The sequence below is a fragment of the Heloderma suspectum genome, chromosome 4, assembly GCF_057233095.1.
Source record: "Heloderma suspectum isolate Gila_16-S chromosome 4, 16-S_ref, whole genome shotgun sequence".
Classification (NCBI taxonomy): Eukaryota; Metazoa; Chordata; class Lepidosauria; order Squamata; family Helodermatidae; genus Heloderma; species Heloderma suspectum.
This window is the reverse complement of record NC_139461.1, coordinates 309,870,277-309,896,012: the sequence shown is the minus strand read 5'-3', so window position 1 is coordinate 309,896,012 and position 25,736 is coordinate 309,870,277. Positions and strand designations below refer to the sequence as shown.

Below are 25,736 nucleotides of genomic sequence, written 5' to 3'. Positions count from 1 at the left end.
ACCAAATTATTTAGGGTGGTAAGAACAAAAAGGGATTCTGAAGAGCAGAAAAAGGATCTCTCCAAACTGTGAGAATGTAAGCAAGCATAAAGTGACGCACATTCGGGCAAAGATTTTTCCTTATTTTCTGGTCATTGCCCCCAAATTAAGGAATTTTTGGGAAGACAACTTCTGTAATACTTCCAATTTACAGATTACCACTTATATCCAATGTTAACTTTAGTAGGATAATAGGCAAAATAGAACTATTAAACCTAGTTAACTACTAGCTTAGTGGTTGCGGCAAGAATATGCACAGCTAGATGCTGAAAATCGCTTACTCCACAAGATTGGATCAAAGTGGTCTGGAAAAATAGCTTTACCAAATTAACCCATATTACAAGTTACTCTAGTTCCTATACAGATAGGCTTTATAAAAATATGGCCCTTATTTACTTATTTTTGAAATATCAAGGTATAATTGATATAATTGAGTAATTATTGCAGCTCAGTTCATTGGTAATTTTGCTGTAGTTCTTTTATCGTGTACAAAAATATATTAAAATATATGAAAGATTAATGGAAAGGAACTTTCTAACACAATACTAATGTGGCTTCTATATGGAAGGAGGATGTCTTGTACTACACCCTACAGGAAGGCCTGGCGTGCTATGGTCCATGGGGTCACGAAGGGTCGGACATGACTGAACAACAACTGGAATCTAAATGGCAAACTAGAGATGCATGAATAGGGTAAGCTTTAAACATGATTGTATATGAACCTATTGGATGACCTTAGAATCATAGAATAGTAGGGTTGGAAGGGGCCTACAAGGCCATCTAGTCCAACCCCCTGCTCAGTGCAGGAATCCAAGTCAGGATTAGGTCAGTAGTTAAGGAACCTTAACTACTAACAGGCCCTCATACTGCTTCTGGGGAAAACTAAAGTATTGGAAATTTATTGGTAGCATCTTTGTTACAGCACAGATACTGGTGGTAAGATACGTTTTTGAAAAAGGGGTTGTATGGATTGTATGGTGCTTCTGGGTTTACCGTCCAGCTTGTAGGTAAAGTAGGAAAGGGACCCTCCTAAGTACTTATCTTACAAAGTGAAAAAACTTGCTGGTTGTATGCATCAAGCCAAATATTATTTGCAGATTTTATTACCAGTTGAAAGTGTTCGGCCAATTCAGTCCAATCCCTAAAGCAGACTCTACTTTTCTGAAAAAGGAAAAGATCCATGCAAAAGTGCTATCAGATACTGTTTTAAATTACGGTGTTGGCCTGATCTAATGATTTTTTCTCTTAATCTTTGTTTTGCTGCTCATTTGGCTCTTTTCACCTGGTTCTTTTTTATAGATATAGCATTTCTAGTAACTATTTGCAAACGTGATTTGTTGTGTGCTGAGTTTTTTCAAAAGCTTTTGGCCACATGCAGCAGAAATTTGACTGGCTAGTAAAAATGTGGCAATTCACTAACATATTTTTAAAAACCCAACAGGGTGATTTCAAGATTTAACCTTAGACTGTTGGAGAATATACATTAGAATAGAGCCAATCCTTGAGACATTCTGGGCCTAATATAAATTAGAATATGTAGAAAATACTCTCTCTGTTTGGCCATTTCTTCCTTTATTCCTAATTTGCATAAAGGTAGTTTGAAGCCATTCTCACCTCAGAACTACAATTTGGGGTAACGCCTACTTTACAAGCTTGCCGTTAAGAATTGCAAGATTAACCATTGTGGCATATGCTCTGATTCAGAGGTTCTTTCAAAGTATGTTACTAGTATGTAAGCAACTCTGGGCTACCTGATTATGTACACATATTCAAAGCTCTCCAAAAACCAGGTATCATCATAGAGCAAGCTTAATACTTTATTGTCAACATGGGTGATACAGAATTCTATTTTAAGAAACACTGAGAAACTGTTTATTACGAAAGTATCAAGGTAACAGTACTAAATACAAGAGCTTATGCATGCATAAACTCTAACACAGGAAATGCTCAACATCATTTCTAAGGTTTCTAAGCAGAGTCAAGTACAACAGCTTATTCTCAATGCTAATCAAGTTTACAAAGCTGATTCTACAGGCAACACGTCAGGAAAGCAGATCCAAGACGATAGTTCCCAGTGCTGTGTTCCAACCAGTCTCCTTTATATACTTTTTGGGTACTATAAAATATGTCCAAACTATTTTTAACACGATTTTACTTATCTAACAATTCCAAAACTGCACTTGTCTTAAATCTTCATTAGTCTAAATTATTGAATTACTAAGGTTATCAAGATAAACAAGCATAACATACTTATGCAAACATCTTAGCCTTCCTTGACATGTTACAGGTATGTTTGTGACACAAAACTATTTCTGCAACAGCATCCTGTCTTGTGCTTGTCTTTTTATTTATCTGCTGTATTTACAATCTGGGATGAGCTTTCTGATTACTTATCTGAGGGGCTATCTGGTCTCATTTACAGTTTTATGGTACCCTCTTTAACAATGCTAAGTGGAAGACACACCTATATATTTTCACTTTGGCACCTCCTTAAAAGGGTTATCAGTAAAGGGTGCTAATGATCAATCTCCGATGGCTGGCCTTATTGTTTCTCATCTGACACCTTTATTACCTGCTGGCCAGGCCAAGCTGCATAGCATTAGCCACTGGAATCTGAATTCTAGAGTTCTTTTGGAGGCATTTGATTATAGAATTTCCTAACTGAGCAGCAGGGGCTAGATGCAAATATAAAAGATTTGCCTGATCCGCCACAACACCACACTGGATAAAGTCAAAAGGGCCCTGTAATCCAGCAGCCTGCTTCCCACAAAGACCCTTCAGCTATCTCTAGAATGTCAAAAAGCAGGGATGTAATACCCCCCTTTGATGCTCCCTATTATATTGGGACTGAACATAGATGCTCTATATAGCTATCATGGATAAAAGCTACTGGACTTCTCTAGCCCCATTTTCAGCACTATCCAAGCCTCTGGCCATCGTATCTTGTGGCAAGAAATACTATAGAACATATCGTGCGGCTCTTACTTGTACTGAACATTTTGCCAATTCAGTTTCACTGCAGTTCCCTCTCCCCCTAATACCAAACTCAGGTAGCGATTGGAAGGCAGAAACAGAACCAACGTCTGTATTATCAGCAGAGTTCAGAGAAGCTAAAAAAAGAGGGGAAGATGGGGGCATCCCTCAGAAGGACGTACTTAACTAGAAACCTGGAAAAAAGCAAACTCCTGCTGCAGGTTCCACTTGCATACAGTAATGTACAGAAAACCCTTCGGACGGTCTAAAGCACTTCATTGTTATATACACAGCTAGGGCTCCTTCCTATTTAAACCTATTTTGAAAACAAAATAGAGAAGTCCGGGGGAGTCAACATACTGTGTGGCGTAGTGGCAAGAGTGTTGGACTAGGAGCCGGGAGATCCAGGTTCTACTCCCTGCTCAGCCATGGAAGCTCACTGGGTGACTTTGGGCCAGTCACACACTCTCAGCCTAACCTACCTCACAGGGTTGTTGTTGTGAGGATACAACGGAGAGGAGGAGGATAATGTCAGCCGCCTTGGGTTCCTTGCAAGAGGAAAAAAGGCGGGGTATAAATGCGATAAATAAATAAATACTCAAGAGAGCAGCTTTAAAAGGAAATGACAGAATAGATTTGCTAGTCCTTATGGGACACAAAACTTTTTTGTTGTTTCTGGCGCAGTTGCCTGCTGCCCTTTGCGAAGAGCGGTGGTCTCTCTGGCCATCGCACGTTTACCTCGCCCCCCATTAAAAACGCTCTGTAGCATCGTAAGGGACCACCTTCAGCTTTTTTACCCTCCCAATCCACACTTGCCAGGTCGGCTGACGCCCCTTCGCCCTTCCCTCAGTCCGCAATTCCACCCATCAGCGTCTTAATGAAGGAAAAGGGCCCCCCGCCCGCCCCGCTCCTAGCGCCACACCCGCCCGCGCGAGCGAATTCCGCAAGTGAGCGAGAAAATGGCGGCGCCCGGCTATATATACACAGCCGGGCGCGCGCGGGCCCCGCCCTCCGTGTAACCCAGCAACCAGCCGCCGCTCCCCAATGGCGGAAAGGTCAATTCTCCGCCGGGGCGGGGAAAGGCCATAGAGACAGGAAAAAGAAGAGTCGCACAGGCATCAATGCCTTTGGTAAGCCTCCGGCGAACGATACGCCGCCGCTCCTGGGGTAACCGAGGCCAGGCAACCGCCGCGGGGCAGCACAGAGATACGACGACAGGGAAGGGGCAGGAATAGTTCGGCTGCCGCTGTTCCCGTTGCGCTCCCGCTCCGCAAACGGAGGCGCTCCATAGGCAGCCGGAATTCCAAGCCTGTATGCCGTCTCTACTTTTTTCCATCTCTGTGGTGGGGAAGAAAAAAACGCCTTCACGGGTTAAGATACCTAATTGTGGTAATTAGGGTCTGGGGTTTTTTTCCCCCTCCCTCATTGACCCGCGAGGCCTTTCCCCCGCCCCCTCCGAGAACAGACGGCGTTGGGCGCGTTTCCGGTCAGACCTCTTCCGTCTGCCAATGGCTGCTAGCGAGAGAAAAGCGCGCGCGTCGGGGAGGAAGTGACGCGCTCAGCCCGCGACGTCCCTTTCCTGCCCGGCGGCGCGCGCGCGGGGGGCAGTTGGAGGCCTGGGCTGGGGCGGCCCCTGGAAGGAGCGAGCGGGCGCTGGGGAGCGGGCGCTGGGGAGGGCGAGGGCACGGGGGGCGGCGGCGGCGGCAGCAGCAGCGGGGCAGTTTCTTATTTTATCTGTTCAAACAAGTTGTGGGGGAAAGTGGGGAGGCAAAGCGTGCTTGAGGGTTGAGGCGGGGAGGAGGCTGGCACGGGGCCGTCGTGGGCCAGGCCGGGCCTTCATCTCACCTTGAAGCCGCTTCAGTCCGGAGGATGTTTACGTATAAATCGGCACGACCAGCCGCGCAGCATCAACAACGGACTTTTATGGCATACGTTTTTGTCGATGCCGTCATCGTACGTAGCATTAGGCATTATACGAAATAGCATAGCTTTGTTTCACTCACTTTTTTGTGCTGTTTCGAGTTGCCCGTTGCAGGAATACAGCGGGGTCCAGGGAGTCACTTATTCCAGCTCGAGACCTGAGTTGTACGGGTCTCATTTTATTCTACAAATCAAGTGTGCAATTTCAGTAAGGAGATATAATCCTTGCTGAAATTATTTGTAAAACTTTAGGGAGGACAACCTGACTTTTTTTGCCACAGAATTAGGGAAGGGTATGTGTGGTTAGCATAGAATAATATTTTTTAACTTTTTAAAATGTTCTGAACTTTAAAGTTAACTTTTTAAACTTAAAACTGTTTAAGTTAAGTCCTTGACTGTCTGAGCACTGTGATAATCCCTTATCTGCCAGTAAGAGCTTGCCTGTTTTCCTCTTCTGACTAGCTTTCTTAAGTCTGGAATGCTGCCTTGATGAACCTCCTAAAGACTGTGCATTTTCTATGACTGGAGCAGAGCAAGAAGGGGAGAATAGGAGAGCTGTTGGCGCCTGGAGTACCTGACCAGCAAGGACCTTGTCTCTGGCTGAGTACGCAGCTGCTAGCACCATGAGGGAAGACCAGAGCGAGCTCCTAAACAACCAGGTGGAGTACCTGAGGAAGGACTGGAATAAGAATAGCAAGAGGTGATGATTACGTCCAAAGTGGGGGCCCACTTTTCACCATCAATGGACCAACTGGAGGATAAGATAGAGGTGAGAACTAATATAGTGGTCCAACACAAACAGGCTTTGAAAGAGCTACAAGTGGGTCCCTAATACAGAACACACGTATTCTAAGATATCTTTCCAGTCTTTCTTGTTTCCCCCCTTCTGGCTGAGGAAATTAGAGCTACGTAAACAAATACTCTTTTGGAGGTGTTAGTGAGTCTGGGAGGGGGGAAATCTTTTACCCACAAAAAGCCTCTGCAGCTGTGTCAAATTCATTGCCCACCTTTTCTGTGGTGGGGATTGGTCCAAACAGCTGCCACAGCATCATCTGTAGTTCATGGGCCTCAGAACTCTTTGTGGGCTCTGGGGATAGTTTTTCTGCAGACACTGGTACCAAGCCCTCCTGTCCCTCCAAATCTCTGCATCAACATCAGCGGCAAGGCGACTAATAGAAAGCAGTGTCTCCAAAGTGAAGCTGTGTTACTTGAGGGATGGAGAACATGTGGCCCAATTCCCATCAGCCCTCAACATTGTCTATCCTGGCTAGTGCTGATGGGAGTTGCAGTCCCACAACAACCAGAGGGCCACATGTTCCCTGTCCCTGTACTAGAGGGTGTGGGCATAGTCTAGGACTCTCCTTAGTGCTACATTAGGTCAGCCATCTAAATGATTTGGGGCAGTTGCCTACTCCCATTCAGTTTGACCACTTTTTTCGCTTGCCTCTTCTGCACTAGCACCAGCTTTCCTTTTAGTATGAGGATATAGGATCTCTGATGTTAGAAGAGTCGGAACCAGCCATTCTTGCAGCCTCCATAGCTCAACTCAGCATTAACCAAACACCTGCTCAGTAGGATGTGAATGGAACTTCACCATCCCGATTCGGCTCTTAATCCTTGGAAAGAGGATATCAGCCTGTGTGTTCCTCTGTGGCTAGACCCATGTGAATACATAAAGTTGCCATATACTGACTCTGACCCTTGGCCTATTTAGTCCAGTACTGTGTTGTGGAGGCTCTCCAAGGCTTCATGTAGAGCATGTGCCCATCTGTTGCCTGATTATTTTACATAAGATGCCAGAGATTCAGTCTTGAGATCTTAGGAACATAAGAACCTTACTGGATCAGACCAAAGGTCCATCTGGTTCACACAGCGGCCAACCAGCATCCTGGGAAACCCAGAAGTAGGATGCAAAGCATGTGCTTTACCACTAAACTATGAAAGTTTGAGGTCACTGTAGTATGTCTCTAAGAAGCCACTGTAGACCCATATATCCCTGGCTTATTTTATTATTGTCCTTTTTTGTTCTGGCTACAAATTTCTGAGCTGTTAGAGCTCTGCTGCTTATATGGCTATCAGTGATTTGTATGTTTCCCTCAGTTCTATGGGGGTAAGGGTTCTACAAGCTCTACCATAAAAGCTACTTTCTATAAAAAAAAATCTGCATAGATACTTGCAGTCCAGCTGATACTCTGATTAGCCAAAGCTCTTATTCTGTAGTACGCTTACCAGAAGAGTTAACCCAGTCTTATGATTAGGGCTCCTATGCCTTGTTAAATAGAAACTAAGCAGATGACTGGATATGCGGGGGGAGGTGCTGTTTAATTATTTACAACATGTATTAATTGCCTTTCTATGGGAAAACCCTAAAGGCAATTTATAATCAGTAAAATTAAATACTTCCATAAGAGCTGAGACATAGCACAAAAATTTAATCCATTTGAAATGCACAGGTGGATACAAAGAGTTTACAGACCTTTTTTGCTCATCCTTCCTCCAAGGAGCTCAGGGCGCTATACAGTGTTCTGCCTACCCATGTTATCCTCACAACAGCCCTGTGAGATAGGTTAGATAGCAATCTGCATGGCTGAATATGGAATTTATCCCAGTTCTTCTTGGTCCTTAATCTAGCACTATAATCTTTATACCATTATAGTTTAACTTTATTCCTAAAACATAGAAATGTAAGACACATCAGGCTCTTTTGAAATGAAACATGTTGGCAATTAAATTTTTTACCCCATTATAATAGCATACCTTTTTCATACTAAACTTATTCACCAGCAGGGCCTGGAAATGGCTGAGCAGTTCAGCCCCAGTTGAAGTACCTGTGATGTTAACACTTGAGAATCGATGCTCCATCTCTCTGATCCAGGCCACTTTGTACTATTCCATCCAGAAGCACTTCATTTTAGCATCTTAGTCCTACTAGGTCTGGATTTTCCCTATGGTAAGTGGCATTGTCAGCTAATCCTTAGTCTTTTGTCAGATAATCCATTGTAAGCTAATCCTTTGTCCTGAACTTGTGTTCTCACAGGAATTCATAAAGGCCAGCTGCTTTGAAATACTCTGTTCCAGAATATAGATAAGGCTCTGTTGCTGCAGTAGCTACCTTTATTTAGCATCGGAGGTGTGCTAGGCACTGTACAGGCTGCAAAAGTGGCATATTTCCTTTCCAGGCCACTTACCATCTAAGACTGAGAGGTTGGATAAGGTTAGATGAAAGAAAAATAAATGATGGCTTAGGGCAACCTTCCCCAACCAGGTGCCCTCCAGATGTTTTGGCCTTCAGCTCCCACCAGCCCCAGCCAGCGTGGCCAGTGGGCAGGGATTACGGGAATTGCCACCTGAAACACCTGGAGGACACTGGGTAGCCTGCCCTGCCCTAATGCAGCCTTGTCAAATTCGGTGCTCACCTGCCCTGTGGTGGGGACTGGCCCTGTGGCTGCCACAAAAAACGTGTAGTTCATGGGCCCCAGGTCTATGCCATTGGACCTGGGGATAAAAGCATGCTACAGATAATGCTTAGATGGCTAGGGCTAAAGAGACAGCCCTGTTCTGTCCATTCCATAGCTGCAGCAGTCTCCGAAAGTATCACCAAGGTAGGCATGGGTTGTACATCATTGGAGGCCTTTTAATGAGGCAGTGCTGGTTGTGACCTGGCACAAATGGCGGCTGTCTAAGATGCTGCTATGATTCTGTGAGTGTAGAGTTGTAGGGCTGGAATGACCCTTAAGGACACTAAGCCTGTTATCCTATGCCCACTTTCCTGGGAGTAAACCCCATTGAACTCAGTGGGACTTTCATCTGAGTAGACATTTGTGCTGTAAGTCCAGTCCCTGCACTGAAGCAGGGTCATGCCTAGCTAGTCATTCCTCATAGGTGAAATCATTTGGGGTTATTAGTCTTGTGTGATTCGGTGCATGCAGAGTGTGACAAGGTTAGGAACATGGATCCCTGAGAGTCACAGCTTTTGTTTCTTTTTGAATAAAAAAAAACAGTTTTCTAATCCACCATAATTTTGGAGAAGATATAGTGTGAAGGTAGCGCTGGAAGTGGTAGAGCTTTCAGGCTTTGCATGGCTATTCAACTCTTCCTGGCTACCACGACAAGCAAAGGGCTGGATGCGCCTGATCTTGTAAGCTAAGCAGGGTCAGCCCTGGTTACTCCTTGGATGGGAGACCGCCTGGGAATCAGGCTTCCTGCACTGAGCAGGGGGTTGGACTTCATGGTCTTGTAGGCCCCTTCCAACCCTATGAGTCTATGTCTAACCCAGCATAAAAGGCTAAGGAATACTTGTGAGAAATTGATGTAGGGTGAGTTCTAAGGGAGCTGTGTAATTCTAGGGCAGTCACCAAGATCTCCATGCAACCATGAATTGAGTGTAGTGATAGTCAAGGAGCTGGGTCTCTGTTGTTACAGCACCATTAGCAAACATGGCATTGAAACGGGTTAAACATAATAGAAAATGCCATTGTTATATCTGGAAGAACTACTGTGTTTTAGCTATAGATCTGGCCCTAAGACGTTCTTCAGAGGCTCTTCTTCAGGTGCCCCTGCCATGCAAGATGAAGTGGGAGGCTACCAGGGAGAGGGCCTTTTCAGTAGTGGCGCCCTAATTATTGAATGCACTCCCCAGCAAGGCTTGATTGGTGCATTGGTGCCTCTGCTCTGGTCTTCTCAATGCTGGGTGATTATCTTTTCATTTTTCTAGGTCTTTTAACTTTTCATTTTTAATCTTAAGTACTTTTAGTAATATATAGATCTTGTAACACTTTTAGAGTTTAAGACCTGTGAAATTTTTAGTGCTGCTGTGAGTTACTATCTCCCCCCCCCTGCTGATTTTTACACCGTATTTAGGTGTTACGGTTTTACCTTTTATGTATTAGTTTTCTTTTATTGCAGGCTGCCCCAAGAACTTCATTAGTAGGTGGTAGATTGTTGTTGTTGTTCAGTCGTTCAGTTGTGTCCGACTCTTCGTGACCCCATGGACCATAGCACGCCAGGCCTTCCTGTCCTGCGCTCTCTCCCGGAGCGTGCTCAAGTCCATAAATAATAATTGTGCTGCTATTTTAGATGAAATTATATCTTAGAAAGGTTAGAAATTGGTGGAGACTTAGGGCTGTATCCAGTATTGCCATTACGTCTCTGCTGGTTCTGTTGCGCCTGTGGGACCCCCTGCGAGAGCAATAGGAACAATCACTTTCTGCAGAGACCCCCCAAATGAGCGGAAATCCTTAATCCTAAAATGGGAAAGTCAGCAGAGCTTCTTTGTGCAACCCCCGCTGATCTGTGCTGTTCCATAAATAAGCGTTTCCACTCACTTCCAAATGCTTTGGGAGCCACTGCGCACCAGCAGTAGGTCCCGCTCACAGGGAGGCGGTATTGGATAGTGCTCTTAGAGCTGAATTGTTGGGAAGTGCTTTGCATGTCCCAGAAACGGAAGAAAAGAGTTAAGAGCTTGACAAAAGTTGGCTCACACTGCCATCCTGAATACCCTTACTAGGGAGTAAGCCCCATTGAGCGCAGTGTAACTTCACTGCTGAGTCAACAGGCATAGGGTCGCACTGCCAGGCTGAGTAATTGAGATCTGGTAAGTGCCGTACGCAGTTCAAACCTTACTTGAGGACACGTCTTTCAAACGCTGACCGTCTCGATTAGGCATTCGCTGTGGGCGTATTTTACTTTGTACAGGCCATTGTTTTGAAACTAAAACGGAATGTACAGGATAAACATTTTTTCTTTTTGTAACAGGTTTAGAAGACCTCAGATTTTAAATTGAGTAAACCAGTATTTCAGAGCTTCATGAAAGCAGAAGCGAAGACAAAAGAGGAACACTTCGAGCAGCTTTAATTGAATTAAATGTCTTGGAACTGTGGCTTGTATATTGTCTCAGCAGGTCTCGTTGGATGAAGCTGATTTAAAAAAAAAAAAAACCCTATTTGAGGCTCTTAGAATTGCTAATGTTATTTAAAAGGCTGTTAATATTTTTTATAAAAATTGTCTTAAACTTTTATGTTGATCTTTTATTATGTTGTGTTGTATTAAAGTGAGTTGATCAGAGGAGATATATGTGTATTATTAGAACAATCATTTGAGGACAGATCCAAGCTTTCCTGAGCACCAGAAAGAAGAGTGCTGTACCAGTCCACAGGACACAGGAAAAAAACATCCAAAGATGCTTGCTCTTTATCAAGAGTATTCTCCAGCTCCTTCAATAAGAGAAGCATTACCTTTCCTTGAATAATAGCAGTACAATTTGATCCTTGGGTTGTACCCACTGGTATAGGATGGCTTAGAAGACAGCTTCTAAGCACCTTTGGCCTAGCAGAATACAGTCCTAAGCTGGGGGATGGGGGGAATGGTACCCATGTAATGATACCCTTGTGCTGCCAAAACTGCACATTGGGGAGAAAACCAGATGGAGTTGGAGAAAGGGGTGGATGGGCGAGGTGTGTAAAATGCGCTAAATTTGTTCTGAGTTATGACTACATAAGGACTTTGTGCCGGGCTTTGTGGCTTGGAGCCCTCCCCAGAAAAGGGAGGGGTATGCTATGGGCTATACTGTTATTCAGTCGTTAAGTCATGTCTGACTCTTCGTGACCCCATGGACCATAGCATGCCAGGCCTTCCTGTCCTGTGCTCTCTCCCGGAGCATGCTCAAGTCCATATTCATTGCATTGGTGATGCTATCTAGCCATCTCTGCCGTCCCCTTCTTTTGCCTTCAATCTTTCCCAGCATCAGGGTCTTTTCCAGTGATGTTTCTCTTCGCATTAGGTGGCCAAAATATTTGAGCTTCAGCTTCAGTATCGGTCCTTCCAAGTCAGGGTTGATTTCATTTAGGATGGACTGATTTCACCTCCTCGCAGTCCAGGGGACTCGTAAGAGTCTACTCCAGCACCACAGTTTGAAAGCATCAATTCTTCGGCGCTCAGCCTTCCTTATAGTCCAGCTCTCACAGCCATATGTTACTACTGGGAAAACCATAGCTTTGATTATACGAACCTTTGTCGGCAAGGTGATGTCTCTGCTTCTTACTATGCTGTCTAGGTTTGCCATAGCTTTCCTCCCAAGGAGCAAGCGTCTTTTAATTTCATGGCTACAGTCACCGTCTGCGGTGATCTTGGAGCCCAAGAAAATAAAATCTGTCACTGCTTCCATTTTCCCCCCTTCTATATTCCAGGAAGTGATGGGGTCCGATGCCATGATCTTAGTTTTTTTAATGTTGAGTTTCAGACCAGCTTTTGCACTCTCCACTTTCACCCTCAACAAGAGCCTCTTTAGATCTTCTTTGCTTTCTGCCATTTAGGGTGGTATCGTCTGCGTATCTGTGGTTGATAATTCTCCCGGCAACCTTAATTCCGACCTGTGATTCATCCAACCCAGCGTTTCTCATGATGTACTCTGCGTATAAGGTAAATAAGCAGTGCGACAATGTGCAGCCTTGCTGTACTCCTTTCCCAATTTTGAAACAATTGGTTGTTCCATGTTCTTACTGTTGCTTCTTGACCCTCGTACAGGTTTCTCAAGAGACAGGTAAGGTGGTCTGGTACTCCCATCTCTTTAAGAATTTGCCGGAGTTTGTTGTGATCCACACAATCAAAGGCTTTAGCATAGTCAATGAAGCAGAAATAGATGTTTTTCTGGAATTCTCTTGCTTTCTCCATGATCCAGCGAACGTTGGCGATTTGATCTCTAGTTCCTCTGCCTCTTCGGAACCCAGCTTGTACTTCTGGTAGTTCTCGGTTCACATAGTGCTGAAGCCTAGCTTGTAGGATTTTGAGCATAACCTTGCTGGCATGTGAAATGAGCGCAATTGTACGGTAGTTTGAGCACTCTGGCATTGCCCTTCTTTGGAATTGAATGTAAACTGACCTTTTCCAGTCTTGTGGCCACTGTTGAGTGTTCCAAATGTGTTGGCATATTGAGTGCAGTACTTTAACAGCATAATCTTTTAGGATTTTAAATAGCTCAGCTGGAATACTGTCATCTCCGCTAGCTTTGTTGTTAGTAATGCTTCCTAAGGCCCACTTGACTTCAAAGTACATAATCAATTGATTTCAATATTGACCATCTGGTGATGTCCATGTGTAGAGTCACCTCTTGTGCTGTTGGAAAAGAGTGTTTGCTGTGATCAGCCTGTTTTCTTGACAAAACTCTTATTAGCCTTTGTCCTGCTTCATTTTGTACACCAAGGCCATGCTTGCTTGTTATCCCGGTGATTTCTTGCCTTCCTACTTTAGCATTCCAATCCCCTATGATGAAGAGGACATCTTTTTTTGGTGTTAGTTCTAGAAGGTCTTCATAGAACCGATCAACCTCAGCTTCTTCGGCCTCAGTGGTTGGGGCATAGACTTGAATTACTGTGATGTTGAATGGTTTGCCTTGGATTCGTACTGAGATCATTCTGTTGTTTTTGAGATTGTGCCCCAGTACTGCTTTTCCCACCTTTTTGTTGACTATGAGTGGGCTATACTGTGGGAGACCACAAATGCTTCCCTTATACACAGCTGTCTCCTGCCCGTGCTTCTGTGGTTAGGATTTTCCTTTGTAACACAGGAAGGATGGGTTTTGAGTACCCCTACCTCCATCTAAAATCAGTTGTTCCTTGCAAGATCCTCAAAGGTGGGGTTTGCCCTATGGAGGTCAATGTATCCTTTCCATACTTTCCCCCCCCCCTTAAGCGTGGTTTTATTTTGGAGGTGCACCAAGATTCCCATGAATAGGGCAAGAAATAAAATCAGGAAAGATAGCTGTATTGGCCCTAAGAAAAATCCCAAAATCGATATTGGTGTAATGCCTTTACTAGGCTAACCAAAAGATCACACAAACTACTAAACCTTTTGAGATCTCCAGATATCTTCATCAGACAAGATGTTACAGAGCGCAGGTTATGATTGTACCTGACTCAGCAGACTGATCTGCTTGGCTAATCAGTGTAGCATTGTTTTAACGTTTCAGCCCTCTGGAAACATGAATTGTAAGCTAATGAACGTCTTGTTTTTCTTCAAGTCCCATCTTTGGATTTCTAACAAACCTTTACTTGAATCATCCCAGCCCCATATTACTTAAGGCTTTTGTTTCTATTGCTCTTTGATGCTTTTCTGTCCTGGAGCACTTTTCATCATTAAACTTATCTGTTCTTTCTGTGTAACAGGCATTGTAATCACCCTGAGGCAGGGAACATGCTATTTCAGCATCCTGTATAGTGCCTAGCACACTGTTTATGATATAAATGCATTTTACTACCTCGTACTGTACTAGTAATATACACAAGGAAGGTTTTGGCACTCACACAAAAGTGAAAACATGGGAAGCTAGGCTCAAATGGGAGGGCTACGCTATTTATTAGTTGCAAAGATGCATGTCCTTTCCAGCAAATGATGCTCAAGGTGGCTAACAGCAATAATGTAAGCATAATAAAATACAAAATGAAAAAATGGATAAAATCCAACTAGTTTAAACCAATTATAGCATATTTACAAGTCGGTGGTAGCATTTCTAAGTCAGAGAAACCGATGAATGTTTAGGTCAACTCTTGAGCCACAAGTACCACAGACTACAAAGCATCAACCCCTTGGCAGGTCTTTCTCCCATTTCCCATCATGGAAAGTTTGCAGGAGACACAGTGAAATCCTAGGCAGATCTCTTTGCCAGCCTCCTTTTCCAGGCACTCGCACTCCCAACAGTATATTTTGGAATAACCTTGCTGTGCTCTTTTCTCAGGAGAAAGCACATGAGGAAGGAAGTGGCTACAATCTTACTCAAGAGAAGTCCAATCCAGACACAAGGGATGGGAAATTGCTATTGCCCTGCTGAGAAAAGACAGCACATCAGCTAATGTTCGTTCTTCACAGTGAATGGCCCCCACCCCCGAAACTTTTTATTCCCCCCACCCCTGTTTTTCTGGTACTGTGGTGTTGGGAGTTTGAACCAGCTCATGTGATGTCTTTGAGCAGGTACTCACCGGAAAGATGCCCATGGAAGAATGGGGGAAAGGAGCAACTGGGAGGGAGGGACGGAAGGGTGAAAGGGTGGAGGAAGGAAAGCAATGGTTGGGGGGAGAAGACCAAGTAACTGGGGGTGTAGGAGAGACTGGGATGGAGTGGGGAAGCAAAGCGAGCTGGGGGAATGAAAGGAGGAGACCAGACCAACCAGGAAGAGAAAGCAAGGTTGCACAGGGTTAGGAAAGAGAGAAAAGCGAGTGCATTGGGTGCCAGAGAGAGAGCAATGGTGCGCCTGAGAAAGTGACACACACACGTCAGATCCAGTATAGGACGGCCAAAAAAGAGGAAATGCATCACCCCAAAAGAGTACACAGATTTGCATTAAATGTGCATATGCTAATATATATGTATAGATGCAAATTTAGAAGTAACTATAAATAGAAATACAATACATCTCAGCAAAGTGTGGAAGACTACCTGTGCCTGCCTGCTCAGCCTGCTATCCGGGTGCTAACTGGGCGGGCAAGTTCAAGGCCCCCTGCCGCCATAGCTTCTTAGAGTTCTTTATATTCAAACTGGACTTGGGCTGGACAACCTTTCAAACAGAGCACTTGGATCATCATCATCATTTTTTGTTCTATGGGGGGCCGGCAGGGGCTGGGGCTGTGATTTTTACTGAGCAGTCTCTAATGACCGATGACAGGAAGAGCTGATCGATTTGTTTCAACCAACTCCAAACAAACCCAAGAGGGAAAAGAGAAAGCACGGAAAAGGAACGGGAAGTCTGAAAGTTGGACAAGAACATGATCATCTCTCCACCCAGGTACAACTGAGGTCGGTGCCACCTAGTAGTTAAACCAGGAGTGGGAAACTTTGTAAAACTCATGAGCCACATTATTTTGGGGAAAAGTGTTTGGGGGCCCACATACTAGGGGGTGGGTCCAAAGCCAAAATTGAGCAGGAACACCCTTTCTCTCTGCTACCCCATTCATTCATTCACTCACTCACTCATTCTCTCACTGAGAGATTCTTTTGTTCCCCCATTTCTTTTGTTCCCCCATTTCTTTTGTTCCCCCATTTCTTTTGTTCCCCAATAGTTCCCCCATTCTTTTGGACAGAATGGGGGAACTACAGCAGCAAAGTGAAGACCAGAAACTTGAAGAGCAACAGCAAGCTGAGGCAGAAGTGGGAAATGCTGAGGTGAGAAAAAATGGAGTAGAGGATACTCCTTGGAAAAGGGTGACAGGAGAAGAAGAACTAGACGCCACTCTGCACCAGTGGAAGCAGTGGAGCTGTGGAACTGATTCGAGGTACTTGAGGATGAGACTGGAGAGGAAGAATTATAGGGGAACCTGCATGAGAGCGAGCAAGAGGCTGAAGGTCAGTCAAGCAGAGGCGATGAAACCCAGGCCTACAACAAGAAGAAGAGAAGAGTGGTAGTAGTGGGAGACTCCTTGCTGTGTGGAATCGAAACCCAAGTATGTTGCGAAGACCCGTGGACTCGCCAGGTATGTTGTCTCCCGGGGGGGCGGATTAGAGACGTGACTGAAAGGTTGCCTGCACTCATAAAGCCCACTGACAGGTATCCCTTTCTTCTCATCCATGTGGGAACAAATGAAACCACCAAGCGGAGCTACGAAGAAATCACGTCAGATTTTGAAGCTTTGGGAAGGAAAGACCTTTGGGGCCCAGATAGTTTTCTCATCCATCCTTCCAGTAGTTAAAAGAGGGATAGAAAGGGAAAGAAAAATACTCCGGGTGAATGACTGCCTACGAAGGTGGTGCCAGTGCGAGAGATTTGGATTCAGGGACCACAGGCTACACTTCCTGGAAGATGGGCTGTTGGCAAGGGACGGGTTGCACCTCACAAAGGATGGGAAGAATGTGTTTGGCCACAGCATGAAGAACTTCATCAGGAGGGCTTTAAACTGAATCCTACGGGGGAGGGAGATGTAAGGTGGGGGTAACAATGGACAAAGGCTCATGCACCGCAACGGAGAGAACAGCTCTAATAGCACCCAATAATATTCTTCAGACACATGTAGGAAGAAAGCCAGACTATAAAGCACATGGTCTTCAGTATCTATATACTAATGCCCAGAGTATGGGAAACAAACAGAATGAGCTTGAACTCTTAATACAAGAGGGAAATTATGACTTGATAGGTATAACTGAGACCTGGTGGGATGACTCTCATGACTGGAATACAGCAATTGAAGGATATAACTTGTTCAAAAAGAACAGGAGGAACAGAAAGGGAGGCGGGGTTGCACTGTATGTGAAAAATACATATCTCTGCACAGAAATACAGGAGGAGGGGCTTGGTAGCCCCATCGAGAGCATCTGGATCAAAATAAATGGAGCAAAGAATAAAAGGAACCTGGTGGTCGGAGTCTACTACCGGCCACCCAATCAAGGAGAAGACTAGGATGAAACCTTTGAAAAGCAAATAGCCAGTGTTTCAAGGAAGCATGATGTAGTAGTAATGAGGGACTTCAATTTCCCCAATGTTTGTTGGGAGACAAATCCTGCAAAACGTGGCCCCTCCAGGAAGTTCCTGACTTGTGTGGCAGATAACTTCCTCCTACAGAAAGTTGAGGAAGGAACTAGAGGATCGGCTAGGAACAACTGGCTGGGCCAGGGAGCTGATTAATGCCTCCTTGCGAGAGGGGTTGGTCCCAGGCCACCTCAAAGAGGCAGTAGCGAGACCACTCCTGAAAAAACCCTCCCTGGACCCAGAAAATTTTAGTAATTTTAGGCCAGTGGCAAATGTCCCGTTCCTGGGCAAGGTTCTTGAGCGGGTGGTTGCCAACCAGCTCCAGATACTCTTGGATGAGACCGATTGTCGAGATCCATTTCAGTCGGGATTCAGGCTGGGTTTTGGCACGGAAACAGCCTTGGTCACCCTGTATAATGACCTATGTCGGGAGAGAGACAGGGGGAGCGTGACCCTGTTGATTCTCCTTGATCTCTCAGCGGCTTTCGATACCATCAACCATGGTATCCTTCTGGGACGGCTCTCTGAGCTGGGAGTAGGAGGCACAGCATTGCAGTGGTTTCGCCCCTACTTGGAGGGTCAGCTCCAGAAGGTGCTGCTTGGGGAACACTGCTTGGCCCCGTGGATTCTCCAATATGGCATTCCACAGGGGTCGGTTTTGTCCCCCATGCTGTTCAACATCTACATGAAACAGTTGAGGACAGTTATCCAGAGTCTGGGGGTGCGTTGTCATCAGTATGCTGATGACACGCAGCTCTATTCCTCCTTTTCATCTTCTTCAGGTGAGGCTGTGGATGTGCTAAATCGGTGCCTGGCTGCGACAAAGGACTGGATGAGGGCTAATAAACTGAAACTTAATCCGGACAAGACTGAGATGCTGTTAGCGGGTGGTTCTGCTGACCGGATGGAGGGTGCTCAGCCTGTTCTGGATGGGGTCACGCTCCCCCTGAAGGAGCAGGTTTGTAGCTTGGGGGTCCTCCTGGAGCCTGAACATATAAGACCAACTCTGGCCTGCCTGCACTGGCTGCCTGTATGTTTCCAAGCCCGATTCAAGGTGCTGGTTTTAACCTATAAAGCCTTACATGGCTTGGGACCACAATACCTGTGGCGCCTCCAGCAGCACCAGACAGGCCGCTTAACAAGATCAGCCTCGGATGGCCTTCTCTCTGTCCCATCAGCCAGGACAGCTAGACTGGTGGGGACGAGGGAGAGGGCCTTTTCTGTGGTGGCCCCCACTCTGTGGAACTCCCTCCCTAGGGAACTCCGTCATGCCCCCTCTTTAATGAGCTTCCGCTGTGCATTAAAAACGTGGTTGTTCAGGCAGGCATTTGGGGTGGGTTAGGGTATTTTAGAAAATGTTTTTATTGTAGAATTTTATTGTTTTAAACTGTTTTATTGTATGTTGTGCATCGCCCAGAGTGGCTGGGTGACCAGCCAGGTGGGCGATTAATAAATTTAATAATAAATAAATAATAAATAATAAATACCTGACGGAGCACCTCTCCCGACATGAACCTGCCCCTATACTACGCTCAGCATCTAAGGCCCTCCTCCAGCTGCCTACTCTGAGGGAAGCTTGGAAGATGGCGACAAGGGAGAGGGCCTTCTCGGTGGTGGCCCCCAAATTTTGACCCTTTTATTCACCCAGTATTTTAGTGTTTTAGTTTCCTAGCCTTTTAGCTTTGGTGTTTTAAATCTGTATATTCAACCTCTGCATTGCTGCTAGGTTTTATTCTGGTTGTACTGTTATATTGTGGCTTCATATTTTATATTGTTTTATGCTGCGCTTTGTGTTTTTAATTTTTGTGAACCAACCAGAGAACTTCGGCTATTGGGTGGTATAGAAACGAAACGAAATAAATACATAATAAAACGGCCATGAGTGTGGGGGAAAGCTTGCACTGTTGGGTGCTGCTACCCAAGGGTGCTTCTGTGTGCCTTAAGACAAGCTGTGCTGGATCAGACCAAGGGTCCATCTAGTCGAGCATTCTGTACCCGCAGTGGCCAACCAGATGTCCCAATGGAAGCCCAAAAGCAGGATATGAGTGCAGCAGCACCCTCTTTCTGGGGAAGGGGGATGCAGAAAAAACCTCCACCAGAGGGAAACGCTGGAGGGGGAAGCATTTCATAAAGGTGAATAAACACCTTCAGGCAGCGGTACCCAACACTCCAACCCACGTGGTCTTTCCTGAGAGCAAGGCTGAGCGGGAGTGTGGGCTGTTGGGTGCTGCTAGCCAAAGACAACCCACGCGCCTTTGGGCATGAGCATCCAACAATTTCCCATGCCCACTTTTCCTGTTCTGAAGCAGGAAATGCCAGCAGGGGGACTGGGGAGTTGTTGCTAACCAAACCCACTGTGGTGACCATATTTGTTGATGTCTGCTCATAACTGTCAAATATTGTCAAATACGACATGCTACTGCATGCCTATCTCCCATTGCATGTCAGCTACCAAATACAGCCATTATACTGAAACATCATCAGATACTGGAAATGCTAATATGAAACGTTAAGCAAATACCTGAATATTCAGAGAATATCCTAAGAATAATCAACATGAAATCCATTCACAGAGGATAATTGTCAGGATAATGGCAGGAGGGATTTCTTTCTTACTCCTCTAGCCTGGATGTTTGTTTGGAAGATGGTACTGTAAGTCAGTGACTGTCAGGGTGGACATTGAGCCCAGAGAATCCCAGAGTAGTTCTGATTCTGAGGAAGAGCAGTCGCTCCTGGGAGAGGAGCGCGCTCCTCTTTCCCAGGGCCAACAGCTGACGGAGATTCCTCCCACCGGCATTCCTAGCTTAGATAGCAGTCCTGGGAGTGACAGAGCGCGGGAAGCAGACTTGATGGACGCGCAACACCGACGCAGAGAGCGGCGCCAAAGGGAGGGCGCAGAAAGGAGGCGTAGTGCCCAGTTGGCGCGCAAACAACGGCTGCGCCCAGAGGATCCAAGGGAAAAGGGGAGGGACTCTCCCTGGCCCTTAAGTTCAGGGGTCTGCCAGTAATTCCCTTTCAAACGGGGACCAACTGTTCCAACTTAGGGCATAGGTACTGTGCTGCTCATATCTAGTTGCAAACGGTATAGTTGTTAAGTTGTAAAAGAGAAATAAAGCTTTGAAAGGAATCCCTTTGTCTCTGTCTGGACTTGGCTACTGGATTAGACTGAGAGAGGCCTCCAAGGAGCCCTTGACAGCGACTTAAAAAGAACAAACAAACAAAAACATTCACCGATTGTGCCTTGTACTTAGAACTATAGAGTAGCCATGAAGGTCTTCCTATCACTGCGAAGATACTTCCCAATAAACATATCCAACTGTAAGGTCTCTTGTACGCTCCAGAGAGAAGACATTCCGTTGCAACAGAGCACTCCCAAGGATCAAAGCTAGCTAGTTAATCAGCAAATGAGAGAAAGGAAAGAGATGAGAGTATTTGGAAGAGGGTAGTGAAGGAACAATGATGATATACTGAGGAATCAGCTGATCTACAGAAGAACATGAGGACTGGAGTCAGTAATGTGAAAGAGACCAAAGCAGTCCTGATTTACCCCCGTTCCAAATGCACCAGCAATAAACAGGAACTTCTTTCTGAAGGATTTTTTTTCTCATTGCAGATCACCGGAACTCACGGAAGCAAGATACCTGCACCTAGGACAGGTAGCAAATGATGGGAAATCTCAGCCGGAAGTCCTAGAAAGCCCGGGTAGACAGTACTGGACTTGATGCACACATAGTCTGACCTGGTTGTGTTCATGCCAATGTCCCAAAGAGAAGGTAGGGCATCCCCTTTTTTAGAAAGCCTCCAACTTTACAGTCTTCCCATACAAAACCTCTATAAGTATTTGGACTTCTCTGCAGCTGGAAATGTGAGTACAGTAGCAAGTCCAATTTCTACGTTTCAACACTCACCAAGAAGATGTGAGAGAATAAGCAGTAGCTGAAATGGATGCGGAAATGCAGAGAAGGGGCTTGAGGCAGCCATCAGGGTGGCAGGGAGGAGATCCTTCTTCCTTCGTCTCTTTCCCCATCAGATCTTATTCTTTCTTAGAAGAAAGAAGAGGAAATGGTCACTTCCTCCTTCTTAATCTGAACAAATGAGCTTGCCTTTAGATTCCTGCACATGCCCCACATCTCTGAGCAATAGCATGGTCCAGGGTAGCTGTAGTGAGTAGGGCTGTGCACTGCTTCAGCCCAAAGCCCGAGTTCTGAGTCAAAGGGGGGCGCTTCGGTCCGCCTCCAAGGTGAAGCGGTGGGGACACGAACCTGCTCAAAGCAAAGCAGGTCACTCCAAAGCACTTCGGAACGATCCGGAAGCCCAGCCGCCACACTGCTGCAGCCCAGCCCCCAGCTCCTTACCTGGATGCCAGGTAAGGAGCCGGCAGCTGTCTTGTTGTTCTGGAGGGGGGAGCCATGTTTAAAATGTCGACTCCCTGTATTTCCGGAAATACACGCGTCCAGAGGGCCTAGGAGCTGAGGGAGGTGGCAGCTGCTCCCCCGGTGGAGGTGCCCCCCCACGGAACAAGGGCCCAGGTAAGAAGCTGGGGGCTGGGGGGGTGTTGGGGGGGCAAAGCAGGATTCGGATACCTGAATCCTGCTTTGGCTTCATAGGCCGAAGCGAGTTGCGCCCCCCCGATCAGCCCGAGCTGAATTGGGCCCGCCTCGGAAGCCCCAAAGTGGTTTCCGAGTCAGATTGGGGGGGTCCATTCACAGCCCTAGTAGTGAGTTGGTTAATAAACAAAACCGTGGACTTCACAGAGTTCTTGGACGCCGGGAGCAGACCTGCGTAATTTAGCTTAACTGGCAGTTTTATGGTTGCGGAAGCAGGCCTTTTACACTAGGCCTTAACTGGTTCCAAGCAAGCATAGCTTCATGTGTCAGCACTGAGACCCTGCTAGGCCTTTGCCCAATGAAAGAGACAAAGATGTGTTGCCCCAATTCTCATGGAGGAGCTGGGAGCCCCCTCCCAGGGGCTGGAGTTTTGGAGCCTCTCTCCTTGAAGACGTTGCGCTCTGCGTGGGGTTACCCTTGAAGACGGTTCGGAAGCTGCAGCTGGTACAGAACGCGGCGGCTCGCCTGATTAAAGGCAGCCGCCGGCGAGATCACATCACTCCAGTGCTGAAGGAGTCGCGCTGGCTACCAGTTGTTTTCCGGGCCAAATTCGAGGTGTTAGTTTTGACCTTTAAAACCCTATATGGTTCCGGCCCAGCCTATCTCAAGGAGCGCCTCCAGCAGCACCAGACAGGCCGCTTAACAAGATCAGCCTCGGATAGCCTTCTCTCTGTCCCATCAGCTAGGACAGCTAGACTGGTGGGGACGAGGGAGAGGGCCTTCTCTGTGGTGGCCCCCACTCTGTGGAACTCTCTCCCTAGGGAACTCCGTCATGCCCCCTCTTGAATGAGCTTCCGCCGTGCATTAAAAACATGGTTGTTCAGGCAGGCATTTGGGGTGGGTTAGGGTATTTTAGAAAATGTTTTTATTGTAGAATTTTATTGTTTTAAACTGTTTTTATTGTATGTTGTACATCGCCCAGAGTGGCTGGGTGACCAGCCAGATGGGCGATTAATAAATTTAATAATAATAATAATTGAAGAGAGGCAATTTGTTTCCCAAGCTAGATGCTTCGAGAACCTTCGAGCGGGGGAAGCCACCCTCCTCCTCAGCGTGCGTGTGGATCTGGCCTGTCAGCTATTGAGCTAAGAGAGAGAGAGAGAAGAACCTGTAAAATCAAGCAGGCCACTTTAGAGCTTTGGTCTCGGTTCAAGGGGGAATACGCATTACCAGCTTGGAGAAGCTTTGGCCCCAGGAACAGCTTCCCCATCTGCCTTGGGGACTCAGACAGACACATCAGCTTGTGACAAAGGTGCCTGCTGTGTCAACCGAGGGGAAGTGTGAACTTCCTTTGTATCTCCATTCTGCCCCCATTTTCTATCAATAAACTGTCATCTTTTTGCAGAAGCAGCTTCGTTTCATCTTGGTAATCCAAAGAATCTATTGTTGATCAGGTCCTGACAGAATCAAGGCCCCAGATCATAGTAGCTTAACGGAGGTCGGTTTGTGTAAGAAAAAGGACACTTCTGAAGGCCTTTAATGGTTTTTGTCACATCTGCTGGTAATCTTCAGATGGGAGCAAGCAGATACTGTCCCCTAAACGTCACTCCCATGCAACGACATCCATAAATGCTGTTTCTCAAATTCCCAAATGTGTCCATGGGTCCAAAAGGTTTGGGGACTCCTGACCTACTGGACTGTCAGACTCCAGGACATGGTTTTACTGGTCAGAGCAGTAAAGTACTGACTGGTTGCCAACACTCCATATGGAGAAAGAAAACAGCAACCAACCACTCCAGGGGGGAAAACGCAAGGTGGCTTGGACTGTGGACACGCCTTGTTGCACGTGGAGCAGCTCAAAGTCTTTCATTTGGGGCTGCCGCAATTCAGGGTAGGTCTATGAGACAAGGCTAAGACTCCCATCATGCTTATTTTATTTATCACACCTACAGCCCATCATTTCCTCCACGGAGCTGAGCGCAGCACATATGATGCCCACCAGTGGAGGTTGGTGGCTCCAATGTCAGTGGGCACTGAATCCTCTCCGGGTTTCATTCAGAATCAGTCAAAACTATCTGAGCCCCAAAGTTCTTGAGTTTCCTTGAAGCTTTGGGAAGGAAACTCAAGAACTTTGGGGCCCGGAGAGTTATTATTATTATTATATTTATTTATATCCCGCCTTTTTCCCAATACTGGGACTCAAGGCGGCTTTAGAACATTAAAACTTATACAATTAAAACCTATAAATAGAAATATAAATGCAAGTGTACAAAAGTTAAAAAATAATTAAATTATCAATATTAAAATTGTAAAAATATCAAAACATTAAAAGGCAACCACCACAACAAAAATAGTATCCATACGTCATATTCTCACAGGTCCAGACTAGTTACCCCCAAAGGCCTGCTGGAACAAAAAAGTTTTTACATGCCTGCGAAAGCATACCAAGGAGGGTGCCACTCTCACCTCCCTGGGAAGGGAGTTCCAGAGCCTTGGGGCAGCCACCGAGAAGGCCCTCTCCTGCGTTCCCACCAGGCATGCCTGTGATGGTGGCGGGACAGCAAGAAGGGCTTCCCCTGAAGATCTCAGGCCATGAGTAGGCTCATAGGGGAGAATACAGTCTTTCAGATAACCTGGACCCGAGCTGTATAGGTCTTTATAGGACATGACCAGCACTTTGAATTGTGCCCGGAAACAGACCAGGAGCCAGTGAAGCTGTTCTAACAAGGAAGTTGTATGCTCCCTGTAACCAGCCCCAGTCAGCAGTCTGGCAGCAGATCTTTGAACCAGCTGAAGTTTCTGAACACTCTTCTGAGGCAGGCCCACGCAGAGCGCGTTACAGTAATCCAAACAGGATGTAACTAAGGTGTGTGTCACTGTGGGCAAGTCAGACATCTCAAGGAACGGGCGGAGCTGGCGCACTCGCTTTAACTGTGCAAATGCACTCCTGGCCACCGCTGAAACCTGGGCATCCAGGCTCCGGGCTGGATCCAGAAGTACACCCAAGCTGCGAACCTGTGTCTAGTTTTCTCATCCATCCTTCCAGTAGTTACAAGAGGGATAGAAAGGGAAAGAAAAATACTCCAGGTAAATAACTGGCTACGAAATTGGTGCCAACATAAGAGATTTGGGTCCACGGGCTATACTTCCTGGAAGGTAGACTGTTGGCAAGGGACAGGTTGCACCTCACAAAGGCTGGGAAGAATGTGTTTGGCCACAGCATGAAGAACGTAATCAGCAGGGCTTTAAACTGAATCCTACGGGGGAGGGAGACGTAAAGCTGGGGGTAACAATGGACAAGGGTTCATGTACCACAACGGAGAAAACAGCTCTAATAGCGCCCAATAATAGTCTTCAGAAACATGTAGGAAGAAAGCCAGACTATAAAGCACATGGTCCTCAGTATCTATATACTAATGCCCAGAGTATGGGAAACAAACAGAACGAACTTGAACTCTTAATACAGGAGGGAAATTATGACTTGATAGGTATAACTGAAACTTGGTGGGATGACTCTCATGACTGGAATACAGCAACTGAAGGATGTAAGAAAGAACCAAAAAGAACAGGAGGAACAGAAAGGGAGGTGGAGTTGCACTGTATGTTAAAAATGCATATCTCTGCACTGAAATAGAGGAGGATGAGCTTGGTAGCTGCATCGAGAGCATCTGGGTTAAAATAAATGGAGCAAAGAATAAAAGGAACATGGTGGTTGGAGTCTACTACCGGCCACCCAATCAAGGAGAAGACGAGGATGAAACTTTTGAAAAGCAAATTGCCAAGGTTTCAGGAAAGCATGATGTAGTAGTAAT

The 25,736-nt window shown here is 46.0% G+C and overlaps 1 protein-coding gene, 1 long non-coding RNA gene and 2 other non-coding genes across 7 annotated transcripts; all 4 read left to right on the top strand.

Annotated features, from left to right (window-relative positions):
• Positions 1-4,637: 4,637 nt before the first annotated feature.
• On the top strand, positions 4,638-10,892 carry LOC146349011 (uncharacterized). Of its 2 annotated transcripts, none has more exons than XR_014790785.1 (4): positions 4,638-4,965; positions 5,395-5,701; positions 7,720-7,882; positions 10,687-10,892. It is a non-coding gene; the product is annotated as an uncharacterized LOC146349011 (long non-coding RNA). The 2 variants fall into 2 exon arrangements; XR_014790786.1 differs by having other exon boundaries at positions 7,717-7,882.
• On the top strand, positions 5,913-6,046 carry LOC146349013 (small nucleolar RNA SNORA5). Its single transcript, XR_014791646.1, has one exon. It is a non-coding gene; the product is annotated as a small nucleolar RNA SNORA5 (small nucleolar RNA).
• LOC146349012 (small nucleolar RNA SNORA5) lies at positions 8,322-8,456 on the top strand. Its single transcript, XR_014791647.1, has one exon. It is a non-coding gene; the product is annotated as a small nucleolar RNA SNORA5 (small nucleolar RNA).
• A 1,350-nt stretch (positions 10,893-12,242) lies between the features above and the next one.
• On the top strand, positions 12,243-23,329 carry LOC146349010 (uncharacterized). 3 transcript variants are annotated; one of them, XR_014790784.1, is made up of 4 exons: positions 12,243-12,348; positions 14,660-14,775; positions 20,991-21,150; positions 22,988-23,329. XR_014790784.1 is itself a non-coding variant. In XM_084854506.1 (3 exons), exons 1-2 carry the CDS (start codon positions 18,045-18,047, stop codon positions 21,042-21,044), a joined length of 345 nt encoding a protein of 114 aa, XP_084710632.1. In that variant the 5' UTR covers positions 17,352-18,044; the 3' UTR covers positions 21,045-21,150; positions 22,988-23,329. The 3 variants fall into 3 exon arrangements, 1 of the variants encoding a protein (XP_084710632.1); XM_084854506.1 differs by lacking the exons at positions 12,243-12,348; positions 14,660-14,775 and adding an exon at positions 17,352-18,335; XR_014790783.1 differs by lacking the exons at positions 12,243-12,348; positions 14,660-14,775 and having other exon boundaries at positions 20,089-21,150; positions 22,992-23,327.
• Positions 23,330-25,736: the final 2,407 nt, after the last annotated feature.